The sequence below is a fragment of the Anomaloglossus baeobatrachus genome, chromosome 6, assembly GCF_048569485.1.
Source record: "Anomaloglossus baeobatrachus isolate aAnoBae1 chromosome 6, aAnoBae1.hap1, whole genome shotgun sequence".
Taxonomy (NCBI): Eukaryota; Metazoa; Chordata; class Amphibia; order Anura; family Aromobatidae; genus Anomaloglossus; species Anomaloglossus baeobatrachus.
Window position 1 is genome coordinate 426,409,027 of NC_134358.1, and position 24,765 is coordinate 426,433,791.

The 24,765-nt window shown below is 48.2% G+C and overlaps 1 protein-coding gene across 4 annotated transcripts in view; it reads right to left on the reverse strand.

The window, feature by feature from the left end:
• ULK4 (unc-51 like kinase 4) overlaps positions 1-24,765 on the reverse strand; it is a 1,163,168-nt gene that overhangs the window by 1,027,544 nt on the left and 110,859 nt on the right. For all 4 annotated transcript variants that reach the window (XM_075315178.1, XM_075315180.1, XM_075315177.1 and 1 more), the window contains exons 13-14: positions 7,273-7,374; positions 5,312-5,372 (exon numbers count right to left, since the gene is read on the reverse strand). In XM_075315178.1, coding sequence (XP_075171293.1) covers positions 5,312-5,372; positions 7,273-7,374 — 163 coding nt within the window. The remainder of the gene's footprint in view (positions 1-5,311; positions 5,373-7,272; positions 7,375-24,765) is intronic.

Sequence of the window (24,765 nt, forward strand, 5' to 3'; positions counted from 1 at the left end):
ATGGATTGTGCACGAATATCATTCCACATATTTAACCCATATAAGGGGTGTGAGTATATTGGTGCACAAGTGCATTCCATTCACGTACACTAAATTAATGGTTGATCCAGGGAGACGCTTTGTCTGTATACTCTGTACGATATATAATATACAAATTATCCTAGTGGCAGTATATATCCCTCCACCTTACTCAACGGAGCCACTGAAAAACATACTCACTGTTCTTGATTCTCTCCCTACGGTACGGTACCAACTCTTTTAGTAAGGGATTAAAACACTTATCTACACTGCTTCCTTGATAAGCTCTACACGGGCAATATCTCATAAAACGCTGCCCCGATCTCCTTTGCTAGGACACTGGATGAGCTAGGAATGGTGGATTTCTGGTGCATAAAAACCCCACAGCTAAGCAATTCTCCTGTTATTCTAGCTTGCACCGCACTATGTCACAGATAGACTTGGCTGTAGACAACTCGCTTATGACCCCATATATACACATGGTGGCTTATTTACCTAGAAGAGTGTCTGACCACTCACCAGTACATGTTAAAATCTTAAGGAGGAACCCTCTTATCTTACTTAGACCCGTGTGGAAACTTAACCCTTTTTGGGTTCAGCTCATATGGGGATCTTTACATGCGGACATTTTGGAATTCTTTAATTTTAATGAGGGTTCCGCATCATCTCATACAGTGTGGGATTCTATGAAGGCTTTTGTAAGGGACCTCTATATCAGAGAAATTAGCTCCCGGAAAACCCAAAATAGACAAAACACTCAATGCTTAGCTGGGGAACTGACTGCTGCGGAAGCTGCGGTGATACTTAATACGATAGTAGCAAACAAGCAACTCCTAGAGAGGGTACAAGAGTCACCGAGGAAACATCTCATGTCTGTGGCAACTAATTATTACTGCCCGCAGTCGTTAAGGGGTTAAGGTATGGGATATGGGCAAACTTCTCCTGAAAGTCAATAGGCCTACGGAGTTTCTGGCCACTGAGGTGGAAAAAGGATCTGCAAGAAATCCAGAAGTTCGTTAGCTTTAAGGGATGGGAAGATAGAGGCATCTGCCTGGTGTTGCATATTCTGCAAAATAATGTTCTTTAGAGCTTTGATCAATTACGAATGGAATTTTGTCTCCTACATGATTTTTGCCATCAATATTTACAGCTGCGCCACGCACTCGAGAAACAAGGGAGATCAAGCCCCGGGAAAGTGACACATAACTCCATGCTATATACCTTAGCTATATCTGAATCCTCTAGAGGCCTTATATATGAAATATATAAAAGGTTACTCCCCACCCATTTAGGTAGATTTTCGTTAACGGTCAAAAATAAGTGGGAACGGGACCTGGGTCCCTTAATTGATGACCAATGGTCAGATATAACGGAGCAGATTCCTAAAATGGCTCAGAGTGTCAGAGACTCTCTCAGTTGTTTCTCATTCACAGGGTATATAAGACACCTAGCATCCCGTGCAAGATAGGACTTAGGCCGAATGTGCAGTGTGTTAGGTGTGGACAAGAGGAAGCTCATTTAATGCATGTAATGTTGGCGTATAGGCAAATTCTGGAAACAAACCTTGGGACTTCTACAACAAGTGTATCATATCAAAGTCCATGCCTCGCCCCGTACCTGCCTAGTGAACCTGTGGGAAGACAGTAGATCCAGACTCCTCGATGCCCCTGGGTAGATCATATATCCTATACCAAGAAAGGAAGATGTTGGCTTACCACTGGCTTGATCCCTCACCCCCGACTATAGTCAAGCTCAAAAATAATCTGAATAATCTACTCCGACTGGATAGAGGAGTATATTTAAAGAGGAAAGCACTGGGTAAAGTGTACAAGATCTGGCAACCATGGATGGATGATCCCGTTCTTCCCTCTAATTCGTTAATACAGGCTGGTATACTGGATAGTCTGTTACTATGCTTGCAGTAGGGGGAACCACCATGGAACTGGAGGTCTAGAAATTCCATATGGTATTGAAACCTATGGGAGCCACTGAGAGGAGATCAGGAAATAATTTGAAGATAGGGAGGGGGAAGGAAGGGTGGACGTAGTTAGGAAAATGTTATCGAGTGACATGGCTAGAAAATGAGTGTTAAATGGGACAGACGTAGTGGTGCAAATCTCATCCTTAACAATTATTTACCTTAATAATATTAAGTTATTTAATTGGTTAGTTTATGGAAAATCGCAATAGTATCATAAATATGGACGAGGGGCTGTGTAGCCCTGCATAACATAATGGTGTTCAACTTATTATGATACAAGTGCATATGTGTTAGGTAACGCCCATTTATATCTGATTTGTACCCTTTTACCTGTGTTTAATAGAAAAGATCTGATTTTTTAAAAAAAAAACCCACTCAGAATATGGCCCAAAAAACAATCGCAAGTTACTTCAGAAAACACCAGAACAACAAGCAAAAAGATTTTCCGTTGAAAAAAATGACAGCACTTCCTTCAGCAGTTTCCACTCGCCTAGAGAAAAACCTTGTGCATACATACCCTCAGAAGGGTCGTACTGCAATCACAACTTATCACCTGGCCATATAATGGGTGATATTATGCATTTTGTACTACTGCTCTAGTTACATGTGGGGGCTCGGGACCACTATTCTTACATCTACTGATGAAACATTTAACACCTATTCAGTGGATAGATGCTAAATATTACTAGTGGGATATAAAGATTTTTGGCAATTACCATAAATTCTAATTTCTTGTAGTCCACACTGGGGGACACAGTAACCATTGGTTAATATGCTGCCACCTGAAGGCTGACATCAAGAATGCATCTTTGGAAGTAAGCCAACTTCTCCCCACCAGGCTACACTTTCAGGGTGTTAGGTGCCCAAATGTAGTATGGTGGGGGAGGAGTCACCTCTTTCCCTAAGGCCCCCTTCACACGTCCGTGATACACGTGCGTGTTTGGTCCGTTTCCGTATATACCGGAGACACGGCCAAACGTGCACCAATGTTAATCTATGATTGTGGTCACACGTCCGTTATTTCATTATGTCCGTGTGTGCGTGTCCGTGATCCGTATGTGTTTGCGTTTGGCACGGATGCATGTCCGTTATCTGCACGGAGCACGCACACGTGGACACAATGAAAGTCTATGGGTATGTGCACACACGTTAGTAAACACGTATGCATCTACCTATAGTCCGTGTCCGTTTGGTGTTTTTATTTCTAGTGATGTCGGCTATTCTTTCTATTTCTGTGTATGTCCGTCAATCTCCCTCAGTCCGTCGGTCAGTCTCTCTGTCGGTCTCTCTGTCTGTCTGTCCCTCTCTCACAGTCTGTCGGTCAGTTTCCCCCCCTCTCTCATACTTACCGTTCCCCGATCTCCGGCGCAGCGCTGCACGGCATTCACACTGCTGCGGCGGCTTTTACTATTTTGAAAAAGCCGGCCGCCCATTAAACAATCTCCTATTCCCTGCTTTCCCCGCCCACCGGTGCCTATGATTGGTTACAGTGAGACACGCCCCCACGCTGAGTGACAGGTGTCACACTGCACCCAATCACAGCAGCCGGATGCTGACTGATATTTTTAGGGTGGGGGGCTCCCCATAACGTGGAGCTCCCCATCCTGAGAATACCAGCCTTCAGCCGTATGGCTTTATCTGGCTGGCATTAAAATTGGGGGGAACCGCACGCCATTTTTTTTTAATTATTTATTTATTTATTTTACTGCACAGTATAGACACGCCCACCGGCTGCTGTGATTGGGTGCAGTGTGACACCTGTCACTCAGCGTGGGGGCGTGTCTCACTGTAACCAATCATAGGCACCGGTGGGCGGGGAAAGCAGGGAATAGGAGATTGTTTAATGAGCGGCCGGCTTTTTCAAAATAGTAAAAGCCGCCGCAGCAGTGTGAATGCCGTGCAGCGCCGGTGATCGGGGATCGGTGAGTATGAGAGAGGGGGGGACACTTCAGTCACTCGAGGGATTAGCGGTCACCGGTGAATCCTTCACAGGTGACCGCTAATCAGTACTCGACACAGACAGAGCCGCGGTATGAGGATGAAGTCGGGTGAAGTTCACCCGAGTTCATTCTCATTGCGCAACTCTGTCTGCTGTCAGCCGACATTTATAAACGACATTGTGCATCACACACACGGACATTACACACGGACATTACTCGTACACATACACGTTAATTCCACACGCACACACGGACGTTCTGCACACAAACACGGCTAGCATACGCAATTCACACAGGTGCCACACGGACCATAAAAACGGACACAAAAACGGGACACGGACCCGAAAAACGGCCCGTAACACACGTGCGTGTTTTTCACGGACGTGTGAAGGGGGCCTAAGATGTATTTTTAGTGTCATTCTTCAGGGGGCAGCATATTAACGCATAGGTCCAATGTCCTCCAATGACGGCACCGAGAAAATCCTTTTAAATAGTGATTTTATTAAAATAAATAAATACCGTATTTTTCGGATTATAAGACGCACTTTTCCTCCCAAAAATTTGGGAGGAAAATGAGGGGGCGTCTTAAAATCCAAATACAGCTTACCGGGGTGCTGCTTGTGCGGCGACCGGGTGTGTTCTAGCGGCCGGGTGCCTGTGGCTGCGTGCACGCAGTCGGGTGCCTGTCGGTGCTGGCTGCCTCTCTGTACCTGCGGGCGGGCAGGCAGCCGGGTGCCCATTGATGCCGGCTGCCTCTCTGTGCGTGTGTGTTTCGGGCGAGCGGCTGTGCGGCAGGTGTCCCAGTGTGTCCGCGATCCCAGTTTCAAATGATGGCGACGGAAGCCAGCGCGTGCGCAGATCGAGCTCTTGGACGAGCACTCCATCTGCGCATGTGCCGCTCCAGGCACCATCATTTGAAGCGGGACCGCGGACACACTGAGACACTTACTTCACCGGCCTGCTCCACCTGTCACCTGCAGACACGGACCCGCTGCGGCTCCCACCACGGAACCGGCGCAGCTCCTGCCGCCACTGACCACTGCTGCCAGCACAGACGCCACCGCGCCTGCCACCACTGACCGCCGCTGCCACTACGGACCCGCTGCAGCTGACGCTACTAACCCACTGCGGCTGCCAGCACAACCTCTGCCTCCTGTGACCCTGCTTCACCACCACTGCTGCCCCCCTCCGGTAAGACAGCACTGGATTTTAAGACGGACTCCATTTTTTTTTTTTTACCTTTTTTTAGCTCTAAATTTGGGGTGAGTCTTATAATCCAGTGCGCCTTATAAAAAGAAAAATACGGTAATAGATTCAAAACAAATTTTAAAATTAGGTAATTAAGCAATAAGTGAAAGATAGAATTTCTTACCTGAATGTGCAGGAAGGGCCAAAGTTTTACCATCAAATCTTATTGGAGTTGGCTTTATAATCTTGAAGGAAGAAAAATAAAAATAACTGTCAAATTTGTAAAAGCATGAAACTATTAAGTCTACCTCCTCTTAAATAGTTATTTCCCACAAATCAAGTTCTTGTTATCTGCATAAACACGGTGATAAGGACACGGCAGTACTGTCCTAAATGGACAAGATATACAAATGCTCAGCTTGAGCTCCATTCATTTATAATTTACCATATATACTCGAGAATAAGCTGACGAGGTACTTAATTTTAGCACAAAAAACTGGGAAGACTTATTGACTCGAGTATAAGAAGCCTATGATGGGAAATGCAGCAGCTACTGGTAGTAATGTGCCCATATTGTCCCCTTAGTAATGTGCCCATATTGTCTCCTGCAGTAATGTGCCCATATTGTCTCCTGTAGTAATGTGCCCATATTGCCCCCTGTAGTATTGTGCCCATATTGTCTCCTGTAGTAATGTGCCCATATTGTCCCCTGTTGTAATGAGCCCTCTAGTAATGTGCCCATCCTTTAGTAATGTCCTCAATCCGATCCCCTTCTTGTTTGCTATTATGCCGTTGTTCACATACACAAAAACAAAATTCACCTATCCTCCGTTCCAGTTTTCTCCTCTTACCTGCTTCTTGTGGACCGCAGGCACATACAATCCTCGGTGATCTCAGCCGGTACACGGGGCCACTGCTTTTGTCGTCTGCACTTTACTTCACTTGAATGCTTTATGACGCTGCAAATCATTCAAGTGAAGTAAAGCGCTGAAAACAACAGCGGCAGCCCCTGCACCAGCCACGATCACTGAGGGGTATCTGTACCTGCGGTTCGCAAGAAGCAGGTAAAAGGACACCATGAGAACCGAGGACAGGTGAAAATAATTTATTGTGGGACCCTTGAGTATAACTTGAGTAGAAGCTGAGGGGTTTTTTTTCAGCATAAAAAAAAATGGGCTTAAGAACTCGGCCTATACGTCAGTATATACTTTACATTTTTTGTGTGCTTGAAAAAGCAGAGAATAGCACTTGGCTTTCTCTTGCACTACCATGCAAAATGAAAGGAGTGAAAGTTAGAAATGTAGAGTTCTGCAGCAGTCAAGAGGGTAATGTAGAGCGCACTTCTAGAGCAGGCTTCATACAGTTTTCTTGGCAATGGCAGCGTTCCTCCACACGTTGTCCGATCAGTGGGCTTCAGTGGAGGGGCAATTTAATAAATGAGCTCACAGTATTCAACTTTTTGCCCCTGAATACAGAAAATCCTCACACCAGAGGAACAGATTATGTGGAATTCTAAATGATCATAACTATTTTAGTTGAACTCCACAGAGACACAATAATTATCACATCAGCTTGTTGGACCTCTTCCTAGCATTAAACTCCTCAAATGTATCACAAACTGTGAAGCAGGCTAGTCAAACGTTCTGACGTCAGATATCAAGAGTTGCACATTGTACATTAGGGGGCAAGCAAAGGCATAGTCAGGTCACAGTCGCGGGTCTAAATATCAGGACGGGCAAAGCAAAAGGATGGTCAGAGTACAGTAGGTCCAAGGTCTGGCTGCAATAGACCAAAACACAGAGCACATATGAACAAAGCCAACATGCACCAAATTGCAAATGCTACAACTGGCAGTGATCTGGAACTGACTCCTCAGCTAAGTATCTGGGCAATCACTCAGAACAGGGCACACCTTAAGAAACCCAGCACCTCCAATTCTACGTTTGGATGGCTGAGTTGATAATCAACACACCAACAGCTCAGCACTAGGATTGGACAACTGAGCTGTCACTCAGCAAACTGATTGCTCAGCATGGATCTGATTCCATAGCATAGGAAAACTGTCACTCACAGTGTCCAAGACAAACTGAGTGGGTAAATCATGACCTCAAATATGAGAAGAGAGACTACATGAAAATGAAATACCTTTGGGTTGTCTATAATGGGCGAAACAATGAGATCAGAGTCTGTGAAAATGAGACTTTTTATCTTCCTTTCAAGATCCTCTTGATTAGTGAATGTGTTCACCTAAAAAAAATAAAAATCAACAAATAGAGATTACTGGGTGGAAAATTAATCAATCTAGATTTATCTTTTTGTTTCTTATTCTGCGCCAGAAGTGGCTAGGAAATGTGAGACCGTTACAGCTAGCCAAGTGAACGCCAAACATATTTTTTTCCTAGTGTTTTATTTAAGCTTTTTACTTTTGTTACATTTGTAACATGGTGTTTTTCAAGTCCTATAGAGAAGCTTAGGAGAAAAATCCCATACCCAAATCACGCTTATGGTTACGACTAAGGAAGACTCTCTTCCGAAACGCATCAACCGCGTCCCCATGTCTGTACGTGCTATGGATTTTAATTAGCACTAATGAAGGGAATTTTGTTTACTTACCGTAAATTCCTTTTCTTCTAGCTCCAATTGGGAGACCCAGACAGTGGGTGTATAGCTACTGCCTCTGGAGGCCGCACAAAGAACTACACTTAAAAGTGTAAGACCCCTCCCCTTCTGGCTATACACCCTCCCGTAGGAGTACGGATTCCTCAGTTTTAGTACCAAAGCAAGAAGGAGGAAAGCCAATAACAGTTTCAAAAACAAATTCAATCCGATAACAAGATCGGAGAACTTAAGAAACAACATGAACAACATGTGCACCCGAAAAACGAAACCCTAAGAACAAATAGGGCGGGTGCTGGGTCTCCCAATTGGAGCTAGAAGAAAAGGAATTTACGGTAAGTAAACAAAATTCCCTTCTTCTTTTTCGCTCCTAATTGGGAGACCCAGACAGTGGGACGTCCAAAAGCAGTCCCTGGGTGGGTAAAAAGATACCACATGAACGGGCTGTCAGACAGCCTCTTCCTACAGGTGGGCCACCGCCGCCTGAAGGACCTGTCTACCTAGGCTGGCATCTGCCGAAGCGTAGGTATGCACTTGATAGTGTTTGGTAAACGTGTGCAGACTCGACCAGGTAGCCGCCTGGCACACTTGCTGAGCCGTAGCCTGATGCCGCAATGCCCAGGACGCACCCACGGCTCTGGTAGAATGGGCCTTCAGTCCAGATGGAATCGGAAGCCCAGCAGAACGGTATGTGTGAAGAATTGGTTCCTTGATCCACCGCGCCAGGGTGGATTTGGAAGCTTGCGATCCCTTATGCTGACCAGCGACTAGGACAAAGAGCGCATCAGAACGGCGTAGAGACGCCGTGCGAGAAATGTAAATCCTGAGTGCTCTCACCAGGTCCAACAGATGTAAACCCTTTTCAAATTGGTGAACTGGATGCGGACACAAAGATGGCAAAGTGATATCCTGATTGAGATGAAAGGAAGAAACCACCTTGGGAGAAAACTCTGGAATTGGACGCAGTACTACCTTGTCTTGGTGAAACACCAGGAAGGGAGATTTGCAAGATAACGCCGCTAGCTCGGACACTCTTCGAAGAGACGTGACCGCCACAAGAAAAACTACCTTTTGTGAAAGCCGAGAAAGGGGAACCTCTTTCAAAGGCTCGAAAGGCGGCTTCTGGAGAGCAATGAGAACCTTGTTCAGATCCCAGGGTTCCAATGGCCGTCTGTAAGGAGGAACGATATGACAAACTCCTTGGAGAAAAGTGCGTACTTTAGAAAGCCGTGCCAAGCGCTTCTGAAAGAATACGGATAGCGCGGAGACTTGACCCTTAAGCGAGCTAAGCGACAAACCTTTTTCCAACCCAGACTGCAGGAAGGAAAGAAAAATTGGCAATGCAAATGGCCAGGGAGAAAACCCTTGAGCCAAGCACCACGCTAAGAATATCTTCCACGTCCTGTGATAGATCTTAGCTGAGGATGGTTTTCTAGCCTGTCTCATTGTGGCAACAACTTCATGAGATAAACCTGAGGCCGCTAGGATCCAGGACTCAATGGCCACACAGTCAGGTTCAGGGCCGCAGAATTCAGATGGAAAAACGGCCCTTGAGACAGCAAATCTGGACGGTTTGGTAGTGTCCACGGTTGGCCTATCGTGAGATGCCACAGATCCGGGTACCACGACCTTCTTGGCCAATCTGGAGCGACGAGTATGGCTCGATGGCAGTCGGACTTGATTTTCCGGAGAACTCTGGGTAACAATGCTAGAGGTGGGAACACATAGGGGAGTCGGAATTGCGACCAATCCTGAACCAAGGCGTCTGCCGCCAGCGCTCGGTGATCGTGAGACCGTGCCATGAAAACTGGGACCTTGTTGTTGTGCCGTGACGCCATCAGATCGACGTCCGGCGTCCCCCAGCGGCAACAGATCTGCTGAAACACGTCCGGGTGAAGGGACCATTCTCCTGCGTCCATGCCCTGGCGACTGAGAAAGTCTGCTTCCCAGTTTTCCACGCCTGGGATGTGAACTGCGGATATGGTGGACGCTCTGCTTTCCACCCACGTCAAAATCCGCTGGACTTCTTGAAAAGCTTGGCGACTGCGTGTTCCCCCTTGGTGGTTGATGTACGCCACCGCCGTGGAATTGTCCGACTGAATCCGAATCTGCTTGCCTTCCAGCCATTGTTGGAAGGCTCGCAGGGCAAGATAGATTGCTCTGATTTCCAGAACATTGATCTGCAGGGTGGACTCTTCCTGAGTCCACGTCCCCTGAGCCCTGTGGTGGAGAAACACCGCTCCCCACCCTGATAGGCTCGCATCCGTCGTGACCACTGCCCAGGACGGGGGAAGGAACGACTTTCCCTGTGACAATGAGGTGGGGAGAAGCCACCAACGCAGAGAGTCCTTGGCAGTCTGAGAGAGGGAGACAGTCCTGTCGAGGGACGTCGATTTCCCATCCCATTGGCGTAGAATGTCCCATTGTAGAGGGCGCAGATGAAACTGCGCGAACGGGACTGCCTCCAATGCTGCTACCATCTTTCCTAGGAAATGCATGAGGCGCCTCAGTGAGTGCGACTGGCTCTGAAGGAGAGATTGCACTCCAGTCCGTAGCGAGCACTGCTTGTCCAGTGGAAGCCTCACTATCGCTGAGAGAGTATGAAACTCCATGCCAAGATAAGTCAGAGATTGGGTCGGGGTTAGATGAGACTTTGGAAAGTTGATAATCCACCCGAAACTCTGGAGAGTGTCTAGTGCCACCTTCAGACTGTGTTGGCATGCCTCTTGAGAGGGTGCCTTTATAAGCAGGTCGTCTAGATACGGGATGACCGAGTGACCCTGCGAGTGCAGAACAGCTACTACTGCTGCCATGACTTTGGTGAAGACCCGGGGGGCTGTTGCCAGACCGAAAGGTAACGCTACGAACTGTAGGTGTTCGTCGTGTATGACAAAGCGTAGGAAACGCTGATGCTCTGGTGCAATCGGCACGTGGAGATACGCATCTTTGATATCTATTGATGCTAGAAAATCTCCTTGAGACATTGAGGCTATGACGGAGCGTAGGGATTCCATCCGGAACCTCCTGACTTTTACGTGTCTGTTGAGCAACTTTAGATCCAGGACGGGTCGATACGATCCGTCCTTTTTTGGGACCACAAACAGATTGGAGTAAAAACCGTGACCTTGTTCCTGAAGAGGGACGGAGGTCACCACTCCTTCCGCCTTTAGAGCGGCCACCGCCTGCAACAGAGCATCGGCTCGGTCTGGTGGTGGAGAAGTTCTGAAGAAACGAGTTGGCGGACGAGAACTGAACTCTATCCTGTACCCGTGAGACAGAATATCCCTCACCCAACGGTCTTTGACGCGTGACAGCCAAATGTCGCCAAAGTGGGAAAGCCTCCCACCGACCGCGGGTGTGGGAATCGGAGACCACAAGTCAGGAGGACGCCGTCTTGGCAACGGTTCCTCCGGCTGTCCTTTTTGGGCGTGACTGAGACCTCCAAGAATCTGAGCGTCTCTGGTCTTTTTGAGTCTTTTTTGACGAGGCGAATTGGGACCTGCCCGGTCCTCGAAAGGACCGATAACCAGACTGACCCTTCCTCTGTTGGGGTTTGTTTTGTCTGTGTTGCGGTAAGGATGAGTCCTTACCCTTGGAGTGTTTGATGATTTCATCCAAACGCTCTCCAAACAATCGGTCACGAGAAAAAGGCAAATTGGTTAAGCACCTCTTGGAATGAGAATCTGCTTTCCAATGTCTCAACCACAGGGCCCTACGCAAAACAACGGAGTTGGCTGACGCCACTGCCGTGCGGCTTGTAGCGTCAAGAACAGCATTAATCGCGTACGACGCGAATGCCGCCATTTGCGAGGTCAATGGTGCTACCTGCGGGGCAAATGCACGTGTGACTGAGTCGACTCGCGCAAGCCCGGCTGAGATAGCTTGGAGTGCCCATACGGCCGCAAAAGAAGGCGCTAAAGACGCTCCAATCGCTTCATAGATGGATTTCAGCCAGAGCTCCATCTGCCTGTCAGTGGCATCTTTAAGTGCCGCTCCATCTTCAACTGCAACCAAGGATCTAGCTGCAAGCCTGGAAATTGGAGGATCCACTTTTGGACACTGGGTCCAACCCTTGACCACCTCAGGGGGAAAAGGGTAGCGTGTATCTTTAAGCCGTTTAGGAAAACGCCTTTCAGGATAAGCGTGGGGTTTCTGGATTGCGTCTCTAAAGTCAGCGTGGTCCAGAAAAGTGCTTAATGTACGCTTAGGGTATCTGAAATGGATTCTCTCGTGCTGCGAAGCTGACTCCTCTACAAGAGGAGCTGGTGGGGAAATATTTAACATCTTATTGATGTTAAATATAAGATCATTAACTATGGCGTCACCATCTGGTGTATCTAGATTGAGAGCGGTCCCAGGATCAGAATCCTGATCAGTTACGTCCGCCTCATCACCCATAGATTCATCTCGCTGGGATCCTGACCATTGAGATGAATGTGAAGGCCCGTCATAGCGAGCCCGCTTAGGCTGCCCGGGGCCATCGTCCGAGTCAGAGTCTTCACCCTGAGGTGTATATGCCCGTCCCGGAGCTTGGAGCTGAGGGGGACCAGGGGGCAATGATTGCACAGTGTCCGTGGCCTGAAGTACAGGCCTAGCTCGCAATGTGTCCAGAATTTGTGACATAGTGAGAGACATTCTGTCAGCAAAAGCTGCAAACTCAGTTCCTGTCACCTGGACAGCATTCACAGGTGGTACACCCTGGGTCACGTCCAGCAGAGGTCCCGACAGTGCAAGCGCCGCAGGGGCCGAGCACTGCACACAATGGGGGTCCGTGGAGCCTGCCGGTAGAAAAGTCCCACATGCGGTGCAGGAAGCATATAATGTCTGTGCCTTGGCACCCTTGCGTTTTACGGACGACATGCTGCTGGCTCTCTGCAATGTGAGAGAGTCTATAGCCAAAGGGGGACCAGCGCTATGTAATACCAAGTATTTGTAAAAACAAAATACTAAGAATACTACTGGCACAAGAGGGGGTGAGCCCTGAGGGCTGCTTACCGCCCGCTGAATAGCGGGTAAGAGGCGCAGAATTCCTTGTCTGGGTCTCCCCGGCTCCCCTCTGCAGCTCAGCGTGTCAGCAGGAATGGCTGCCGGCGTCTGTGGAGAGGGGCGGTCCGTGGGAGTTCCCAAACCAAAGTGCGGGAAACAGTGTCCCCTCTGTGCCTATTGTGAGGGCTGGAGTATGTAAAAACGACTCCAGCCCTCAGCGCTGATGCACTGGCCAGCGTCCCGCCCCTCTCCTGACTGGCAGGTCTGGGGGCGGGAACGAACGGAAGCAGGCCGCAAAAGCCGGGGACTCGAGTTATCAGCGCGGCCGCCGTAAAAGCGCGGGCCGCGCTGAAGTCCCCGGCGCACCACAAGTGCCAGCCGCGCCGCAGTCCCAGCGGCCGGCGTGACCGTTCCCAGAAGTGGCCAGCGTCCCGCCCCTCTCCTGACTGGCAGGTCTGGGGGCGGGAACGAACGGAAGCAGGCCGCAAAAGCCGGGGACTCGAGTTATCAGCGCGGCCGCCGTAAAAGTGCGGGCCGCGCTGAAGTCCCCGGCGCACCACAAGTGCCAGCCGCGCCGCAGTCCCAGCGGCCGGCGCGACCGATTCCTATAAGTGTGCCTGCTTCAGCGAAGCTGAATGAGGCCATGGCACAAGCGCCGTAGCGCTGATGTCCCCCGGCGCACTACAACACCCAGCATGCTGCGGTGTGAGCGCCAAATGCACGGGGACACAGAGTACCTTGAGGAAGCAGGGCCATGTCCCTGATGTACTCCGCTCCATCCAGCATCTTCTCCAGGGGCTGTAGATGGAGCACGGTCTCAGTGCCTGGAGACCAGTCAATCCCACTTCACCCAGAGCCCTGTAAAAAGGGATGGGGAAGGAATCAGCATGTGGGCTCCTGCCGCCGTACCCGCAATGGGTACCTCAACCTTACAAACACCTCCGACATACAGTGGGGTGAGAAGGGAGCATGCTGGGAGCCCTATATGGGCCCTCTTTTCTTCCATCCGACATAGTCAGCAGCTGCTGCTGACTAAAAACAATGGAGCTATGCGTGCGTGTCTGACCTCCTGCGCACAAAGCTAAAACTGAGGAATCCGTACTCCTACGGGAGGGTGTATAGCCAGAAGGGGAGGGGCCTTACACTTTTAAGTGTAGTTCTTTGTGCGGCCTCCAGAGGCAGTAGCTATACACCCACTGTCTGGGTCTCCCAATTAGGAGCGAAAAAGAAAAACAGGATTTTAATGATTGATATTTTCCCTGAATGAAGACGATTTTTGTTGCCGGATTCCATCTCTTTTTCTCCAAATCACGCTGTGGCTTGCAAACACGCTACAAATCAAAAAACACTTTGGCCCTGAATCATCACTGCCTTTCCACGTTTTTTGTCTAGTTTTGTGCCTTTTTTTGTTGTTGTTTTCAACTATATTCCATTTGTGTCTTTTTTTAAATCTAATTTATGCTCACCTGTTTGTTTTTCCCGCCTTCCGGGAGGAATCTCGCAATTACAAATTTTTATCTTGCGACAATTATGGCATTTTAAGTCACAAAATTTAGCATAACTTCACCATAATCCCTCCTAGTGCATTTTTGAGTATGCCAAAATTGTGATGCACATTTTGAAAATGTAGTAACCAAATGTCACAAAACCAATTCAAGACAAGAATATCACCCATTTTTCACTTTGCGACAAATTCATGAACCGTGTGAGCAACTTTCATTAATTTGGTAGTGAGAATGGCAATCCCACAAGACAAAAAAGTTAAGTGATTTAAAAGAACATTCAAATGATGAATCTGAGCCTTTTTTTTTTTTTTTTTTTTTTTTTTTTTTTTTTATAATGCACGTTGTATGCACTGCATTTATGTAATCCATAAATTCTGGTTTTGCTTATTCTGGCACCTCAGGGATTCTACAAATTGCACTCACAATCTATTCCGAGCAAATTTGTGCGCAAAAATTAAAATAGTGCTCCTATCCTTCAAAGCCCTCATGTGTGTGAATATTGAAGGAATGGAGTTCAGTAATGGACAGACCGCTGTATCTTATCTCATCTTCTTAAACTCTCTTGTAACAGGGTTGGTGCCTCTGGATTGCAGAATGGCTGATGTGGTACCGATATTTAAGAAAGGTAAGAGGGTGGATCCAGACAACTACCGTCCAGTAAGCCTGACATCAGTGGTGTGCAAGGTTTTTGAGGGCATTTTAAGGGATGACATGCAAAAAGATATTAGAGAGAATGAAATAATACCTGATAACCAGCATGGATTCATGAAAGATAAGTCGTGTCTAACCAACCTGTTGGGGTTCTATGAGGGGGTAAGTGCAAACCTGGATATTGGTAATGCAGCTGATGTGATTATTTTGATTTTGCAAAGGCATTTGATACTGTACCACATAATAGCCTTAAGGCCACGTCTCACTAAGCAACATCGCTGCTGAGGCACAACTTGCTAGCGATGTTGCGGTGTGTGACATCCAGCAACAACCTGGCCCCTGCTGTGAGGTCGTTGGTTGTTGCTGAATGGCCTGGACCATTTTTTAGTTGTTGCTCTCCCGCTGTGAAGCACACATCGCTGTGTGTGACAGCGACAGAGCAACAACTAAATGTGCAGTGAGCAGGAGCCGGCTTCTGCGGACGCTGGTAACCAATGTAAATATCGGGTAACCAAGAAGCCCTCTCCTTGGTTACCCGATATTTACCTTCGTTACCAGCGTCCGCCGCTCTCACACTGTCAGTGCCGGCTCCCTGCTCTCTGCACACATAGCCAGACTACACATCGGGTAATTAACCTGTGTACTCTGGCTAGGAGTGCAGGGAGCCAGCGCTAAGCGGTGTGCGCTGGTAACCAAGGTAAATATTGGGTTGGTTACCCGATATTTACCTTAGTTACCAAGCGCAGCATCGCTTCCACACATCGCTGCTGGCTGGGGGCTGGTTACTGGTGAGATCTGCCTGTTTGACAGCTCACCAGCAACCAGTGTAGCGACGCTCCAGCGATCCCTGCCAGGTCAAGTTGCTGGTGGGATCGCTGGAGCGTCTCTTAGTGTGACGGTACCTTTATACTAAAGCTCCAGAAGCCAGGACTAGGGGAAACTATAAGCAGATAGATAAGAAATTGACTAAAAGGAAACAGAGTAGTCCTAAATGGTACAATCCCTAATTAGGCTATAGTCAGCAGTGGGGTGCCGCAGGGACCTGTCCTAGGACCGATTCTTTTTAATGACCTTACATATATTATAATATATATATATTTACACACACACACACACACACACACACACACACACACACACACACACACACACACACATAATATATACATACAAATACACATATACATATATATATATATATATATGTGTTTTTTTTCTCTTGACATCTTCTGGGTTGGTAATTGGGAGAGCCAAATAAAAACGCCAGAATTGGTGCAACTAATGGATGAGCCCCTTCTGAGGCGGCTGTGGGCTGCTATTTTTAGGCTGGGAAGGGCCAAAATAACTGTCTGCTTTACCTTGGCTGGTTATCAAAAATAGAGTGACTCCATGCAGGTTTTTTTAAAATTATTTAAATAAGAAATATTACAAAACGTCATGACTTCCCCTCTATTTTTGATACACAGCTAAGGTACAGCAGACAGTTAAGGGCCGCATATCATAGCAGTCATGTCACCCTAGGTACGTGGAAGGGTGAGCTCTTCGTCAACGCCATTAAACGTTAAGGGAGGACACACAGGGGAAAAGTGCATGAACTACTTATCCACAGATAACTCAGGTAGAAGTTCAGCAAAGCTTCAGCAACGATACCACAGATGAGTACAAGCCACCTGCTTGCACCTAGAGCTTGTGTGAACTGAATCATCTCACCAGCACAAGTCCAGGGAAGATGGGAGTATTTAAGCACAAGGAGAAAACTGATAATCAGCAGCTGGATAGAAGTTTAGGTCCCCTGGGTCCTTATCGGGAATAGATGAAAAACCAGCAGTACTAGTAACTAGTACAATGAACACTATAGCGGGCTGTACACACAGCGACATCGCTAGCAATGTCACTGGTGAAAGCACCCGCCCTCGACGGTTGTGCGTCACGGGCAAATCAGTGCCCGTGGCGCACAACATCGTTAGGGCCCGTCACACGGATTTACCTGCCTAGCGACGTCGCTGTAACTGGCAAACCGCCTCCTTTCTAAGGGGGCGGTTCGTTCGGCGTCACAACGGCATCACTAAGCAGCCACCCAATAGAAGCAAAGGGGCGGAGATGAGCGGGCCGAACATCCCGCCCACCTCCTTCCTTCGTCATTGCGGGCGGCTGCAGGTACGATGATGTTCCTTGTCCCTTCGGTGTCACACATAGCCATGTGTGCTGCCGCAGGAACGACGAACAATCTGCGTCCTGCAACAGCAACTATAACCGGGATTAGAACGACTGAACAACGATCAACGATTAGGTGAGTAATTTTGATCGTTAACGGTCGTTCGTGCGTTTCACACACAACGACGTCGCTAACAAGGCTGGATGTGCATCACGAATTTCGTGACCCCAACGACATCTCGTTAGCGATATCGTTGCGCGTAAAGCCCACTTTACAGCAGGAACAACAGAAAGTCTGGAAGCATTTTGTGCAGCCGAAAGCTGTAACCTTCTACTACCAGAAACCACATGACTGTCTATCACCCGTGACACAAGTCAGCTGTATATGCGCTATTTATCAAAAATGCTTGGGACTCCACATCATTAATTAAATTTAGTAATTTATTTATTTGGCTAAGGGTACTTTCACACTTGCATTGTTGTTCCGCCGGGCGGAAGGAACGCAGCATGTAACGTTTTTTGAGCAGCGCAATCCGTAGGATTTCGCTGCGCATGCTCTCTCTGGCTCCCTGCACACGTAACCAGGGTAAACATCGGGTTACTAAGCAATGCGCTTTGCCTAGTTACCCGATATTTACCTTGGCTACGGGTGCAAGGAGCCAGCCCTAAGCGGTGTACGCTGGTAACCAAGGTAAATATCGGGGTAACCAAGCAAAGTGCTTTGCTTAGTTACCCAATATTTATCCTGGCTACGTGTCCAGGGAGCCCGACACTTTCCCACTTGGCTCCGCCCCCTCCCGCACTCCACTCTGCATGTACACACACACGCAGACACACACACACACAGACACACGCACTCACACTTACCTGTCCCCAGCCTTGCATTCCTCGCTGCACTAACGTCCTCAGCGCCATGGTCCCGCTTGGCTCCACCCACCCTGCACTCCGCCCCCTCACACATTCTCGCCGTCCAAACGATCAGCTGATCACCCGGCGACCGGCTGCTGTGAGCGATCAGCTGGTCACCCGGCGGCCAGCTGCTGTAAGTGATCGGCTGATCACCCGGCGACCGGCTGCTGTGAGCGATCAGCTGATCACCCAGTGACCGGCTGCTGTGAGCAATCAGCTGATCATTCACAATAGTCTGCCGCCGGTAAAACTTTAAAAAAGAAAAAAAAAAAATTCTGTTGTTTTGTACGATCTGTTGCATCTGTTGTGCTACTAAATGTAACACATCCGTTGCATCCGTCAAACAACGCAATGCAATGGATGCCGTTCAACGCAAGTGTGAAACTAGCCTAAATGGCTGTACAAGCTATGTAGCTATGTATCCAACTATCTACCTACACATCCATGTTTAACTCATAAAAACAAAACAAAAAAACAAACAAACAAAAACCACATTTATTTCAAAGTTAAGTCATTTTTTTCTGGTACATGTGACATGGATGCCATCCATGTGCTGTACAGGTTTCAACCGTGCCGCTGGAAAAAAATGGACATGTATCTGTGTGGCTCACATTAACACACGGAGGTGTAAAGATCTCCATTGATTTTAATTATTGAACGTGTCGCTAGTACGTGTGAAAATGGACACCACATGTACTGGAGACATGGATGTGAGTGTGAAGGGAGCCTAAAATGCAGCAACTTCTTGGGGGTTTCTGCAATAATGGCTCCCAGGGGCTCTGCTAATGTGAAAGGGCATCCACAATTCAGTTCAGCAAAATCTACACTCCAATTTTCAGCTCCTTCAGGGTTACCTTTGGGCTTTGTGCTGCCTCTATGATTAATGCCCTCCTTGCCCGGGCTGAGAGTTTTTGTGGGCAGCCCTCTCTTGGCAGGTTTGTTGCGGTATTATGTTCTTTCCATTTGATGATAATGGATGTGATGGAGCTCTGGGAGATCATTAGAGATTTGATATTTTTTAGAACCCAACCCTGACTTGTATATCTCAACAACTTTATCTCTGACTTGTTTAGAGATCTCCTTGGTGTGCATTGTGTTTGGTAAATGGTGCCCGTTTTTAAATAGTATTGCAGCCTCTGTGGCCTTTTAGAAAGCGTGTGTATATACTGACAGTCCACTGGACACTTAGATTGCACACTGGTGGATTTCCATTCACTAAAGCAGGGGTGGGGAACCTTTTTACTGCCGGGGGCCATTTGGAATTTCCTACTAACCTTTGGGGGCCGCACAACATTATCAACCTGAAAAATAACCCTGCTATATTTGGTCAAACGATTAATTAACTCACCCCTACTGTGGTGGCCGGAGCTGCTTCTCTTTGGTGCGATTGTGATGTTCGGTGATATTGATCATCTTGTTTCTCACAGCTGCTTTTCCAGGTTTGTCTCTGTCTGGAGATGCTGGGGGCATACACATCACAGGAGGGGCCAGGGCGCATAAATTACAGGAGACACTGGGAGTACACATCACAGGAGGGGCTGGGGCATATACATCACAGGAGGGGCTGGGGCATATACATCACAGGAGGGCCTGGGGCATATACATCACAGGAGGGGCTGGGGCATATACATCACAGGAGGGGCTGGGGCATATACATCACAGGAGGGGCTGGGGCATATACATCACAGGAGGGGCTGAGGCATATACATCACAGGAGGGGCTGAGGCATATACATCACAGGAGGGGCTGAGGCATATACATCACAGGAGGGGCTGGGGCATATACATCACAGGAGGGGCTGGGGCATATACATCACAGGAGGGGCTGGGGCATATACATCACAGGAGGGGCTGGGGCATATACATCACAGGAGGGGCTGGGGCATATACATCACAGGAGGGGCTGGGGCATATACATCAGTAGGGGGCATGGACAGCCCTGGCGGTGGCACAGACATGACTGGGGACACGCACAGCACTGGGTGGCAGCACGCACTGCACTGGGTGGCAGCACGCACTGCACTGGGTGGCAGCACGCACTGCACTGGGTGGCAGCACGCACTGCACTGGGTGGCAGCACGCACTGCACTGGGTGGCAGCACTAGGGAGACAGACAGGTCTGGGGGAACATAGACATCAACAGGAGAGCACGGACTGGGGAGCATAGAAAGCAGTGGGAGGGTACAGACAGCAGTAGCGAGTTAAGAGCACTGAGGGGTGGCACACAGCACTGGGGAGCATGGACAGCATAAGGGGGCACAGGCAGCACTCACCGTGGCATGGACAGCACTGGTGGCAGCATGGACAGCATTAGGTGGTGCGGACAGCACTGGTGGGGGGGCATAGACATCACCCAGGGGGTACAGACAGCACTAGGGGGGGCACGGACAGCAGTGAGGGGTTACACCGCGCTGAGGGGGTACACAGCACTGGGGTGTACAGAGCATTAGGGGGTACACACAGCACTAGGGGGTACACACAGCACCTGGGGGTACACACAGCACCTGGGGGGTACACACTGTACTAGGAGGTACACAGCATGAAGGGGTACACAGCACGAGGGGGTACACACAGCACAAGGGGGTACACACAGCACGAGGGGGTACACAGCACGAGGGGGTACACAGCACGAGGGGGTACACACAGCATTAAGGGGTACTCACTGTACTAGGGGGTACTCACTGCACTAGGGGGTACACACTGCACTAGGGGGTACATACAGCACGAGGGGGTACACAGCACGAGGAGGTACACACAGCATTGGGGGGTACATACAGCACTGGGGGGTACACACTGTACTAGGAGGTACACAGCATGAGGGGGTACACACAGCACGAGGGGGTACACACAGCACGAGGGGGTACACACAGCACGAGGGGGTACACACAGCACTAGGGGGTACACAGCACGAGGGGGTACACAGCACGAGGGGGTACACAGCACGAGGGGGTACACACAGCATTAAGGGGTACACACAGCATTAAGGGGTACACAGCATTAAGGGGTACTCACTGTACTAGGGGGTACACACTGCACTAGGGGGTACACACAGCATTGGGGGGTACATACAGCACGAGGGGGTACACAGCACGAGGGGGTACACACAGCATTGGGGGGTACACACAGCACGAAGGGGTACACAGCACGAAGGGGTACACACAGCATTAAGGGGTACACACAGCATTAAGGGGTACACACATCATTAAGGGGTACTCACTGTACTAGGGGGTACTCACTGTACTAGGGGGTACACACTGCACTAGGGGGTACACACAGCATTGGGGGGTACATACAGCACGAAGGGGTACACAGCACGAGGGGGTACACACAGCATTGGGGGGTACATACAGCATTGGGGGGTACACACAGTACGAGGGGGTACACAGCACTGAGCGGGGGGGGGGGGCAGCGATGGGTTGAGTACTCGCAGTGAGGGGGAGGGAGAGTCACACACACACAGCAGGTCCGGGAGGCTGGTAGACCTGCTGCAGCTCTTCTGTGTGACTTTATCGCAGCGTGCTGCTTACCCGCCCACCAGAGCACACAGGCCGGGGATAAGCCTAGAATGTATGGGCTGCAGTCAGGTCCTGGAAGTCAGGATCTGGAGAGAGCCCGTACATTCTAGCATCAACCCACAGGGCATAAGGCAGTGAGATTTAAAGGGCCGGGAGCCGGGAAAAGCACGGCTGCCACCAAAGCACAATGGTCCCCGGGAATGTGCCCGGGGGCCGCATAAAAAGTCGTCACGGGCCGTATACGGCCCGCGGGCCGGAGGTTCCCCACCCCTGCACTAAAGCATGAGACTTTTGAAGTCAATTACTTACACCAGAAATGTTAGTGGGCTTCATAGCAAAAGAAGTGAATACACATGGCAATTTTTATTTTATTCTTTAAATGTACTTTTGGCCTATTATAACCCCCAGTAGTAAAGTAACAATTAGGAAAAAACCCATAGGGCTAGAGGAGTGTGAATAATTTTGCAGGGCACTGTACATACACACATTTTGTAAATTTTCTTGAAAAAAAAAAAAGGAATTGCTTTTTACCGCTTGCTTCCCCCTTGACTGAGAGCCGTCTCATCAGAGATGCTTTTTCGAGTAACGTTCTCTATTAAATTCCGCTGTGTAAAACATAACGGCTGAAAAAGTCAGTGTCTAATTCATGGTATCCATGGTTTATGCAGCATGTATTTCATGTCTGGATCTCTTATGACAGAGAAAAGACTTAAGACCCCGATTTACATTTTGATGGGATTGTGTAACGTCTGCCTGGATCTACAGACTCAAACGGGTGAAATGGACAGGATAGAGGGAAGCCGCTCACCAAGCAGGACCCCCAGAGCCCTGAAACCCTTTAACCCCTATACAGGGATTTGGAATTACACAGGGCCCTGGAGATCACTACCTGTGGAAGGCTGCAGTCCGAGAAAGTAGTCATTAGGCAGGGTCAAACCAGGAATCACAGAACAGGGACAGAATCGGCAGGCAAGGACGTAATCAGAAAACGTAGCAGGGGTCAAATCCGGATCGGGCAGCGAGGTACAGAAACGACAGGCAGAAGGGTAGTCAGAACACAAGCAAAAGTCAGAACACCAGAATCACAAAAGAGAACAGGAGCCAGAATATCAGAACTATCTCTGGCAGTGGTCAGCAGACAGGAGGGGAATTAAGAAGGGTGTGGTGTCTTCCCATTGGCTGTAGCTGAATGATGGTAACTTCAGCTGGAAGACACACGCCACCTATATTCAGCCAGTGGTACTACAGATCCCAAGATAACCCAGCCCAGTGGATGAGCGGAGCCTGCGCCCACCGGCATCGACTCCTCTCCCATCACCAGCACAATCCGCGGCAGGAATACGGCGTCGCCTGGCGATCGGAGTAGAAGTCGCTGGAGCGGACCCCGGTGGTGACCTAACAGATTGGCTGGCCATATAATGCTTAAGGAGCCTTTTGACTCCCCTAAAGCAGAGGAGATAGTGGGAGATAAGGATCGGGAAGTTTGAACCTTTCCTCCCCATCCATAGTTAAGTAGGCAGATAAGCCACTGAAGGATGAGACTGGCAATGGTTTACTCCACTCTCCCCATGGGAATTACAGTTCAGCCAAGTCATCTAAGGTATATTGGTCCTCAAGGCAACAAACTATTATAAGCTGATCATTATACACTTCAGGTTGAATAAATTACAATTGTAATTTAATATATAAGGAGCAAAGTGACAATTAGTTTTCGAGATTGAGGAATGGTAACTGTTAATAATGACCTCAGTAAATACGCTTCTAGAGGATCAGATGGATGGCAGCTTAAATCATATATTACAAATGGTAGCCTGTGCTTTCATGTAGCGCTGCTGGGTAATAGGTTGAACTAGATGGACTTGGGTCATTTTTTAAACCTTATTAGCAATGTTACTTTGTGTGTAATTAATGCCCTTCAATTGCTGGTAAAATAAATGATGAGCTCAGGGTTTACCTGTCACAGAATTATAAAGACATAATAATGGTTAATATTAACACAATCAATATCATCTTGCTCCAAAATGTGAAACTGCTAATTAGAAGAAAGTTGTTAAACACATAAAATAAAGAGAAAACAAAAACAATTATATTTAGGATTTTTTTTTTGGCAAATAATACATTTTTATGCTGTTCCTAATTAACAATGAATAAGAACACCTATAAGAGGCGCAACAGTGACATCTGCAGCACAAATATAGGTACTGCTTAACACCCCACCCAGGACAGTACTCAAAAATTCACCATATTTTCCATTCTTACAGGAACAACACATATGTGTAGCTCATGAAAAGAACTTTAGAACCGAAAACATCACAAAAGAGATTCAAGTAGGGAATGTGACTGCATCTATGACATCTTTCTGTACATGCCTCGAAGGAAATTAACAAAGGTCAATCATTTCTTTAGGCATTGAACAATTTACTTGGCACAAGGATAGTTATTTTCCAAATATATATTTTAAAGCATATATATTATAGCTGTCGTCTTAGGTTTGTTCTTGCGGGTAGATGCTGCACTCCTGAAGACTAGTGATGAGCAAGCACTACCACGCTCAGGAGCTCGGGTCTCATAATGAGCATAATGATGCTCGGATGGGAGCGAATCAAGTACCCAAGTATAATGGAAGTCAATGGGGAACTTGAGCATTTTCAACCACTTATAAACCAGACAACCCATATGAAACTGGTTATCAGCTTGAAAAAAATAGTGTGTGCGAAATGATAATCCATAGACAAATACACATTTCTCCAGTGTATATCGGTAATAAAAATTTAGGATGTTTCCATCACTTTTAGTCCTCTACTTCGCTCTATATCTTCAGAAGGGTAGAGTCACACTGGCGTATGACTTGCACAAGTGCAATGCGAGAAAATCTGGCATTGCACTCTGCCCCATGCAAGACAATGCTGCAGCTCACATCTGCGAGTTTTTCCTCAGCCCAAATCAGACTGGGGAAACTATTGCAGCATGCTGCGATTGTCTGCGAGTCTCCTATCACTTGCGCCCGAAAAAGTCTACGGATGCGAGAGAAACATTGGACTGTAGGGATGAAATTCAAGTGCAGTGCAATATACGCACAAGCTGACAATGGAGGAGATGGGGAGATTAATCCCTCTTCCTCCTCCGCAGCTGTCATCCGATCACAGGATGGTATCACACTATAATGACACTGTGCTTATGCTCACAGCAGAGCAGTAGCCGGGAGTCATTATGACAGACAATGCTCTCGCATCAGATTCCATAAGTTAATGTGACCCCACCCTAACAAACACGTACAAAAGGAGTTCGGATGAAGAGAAGGAT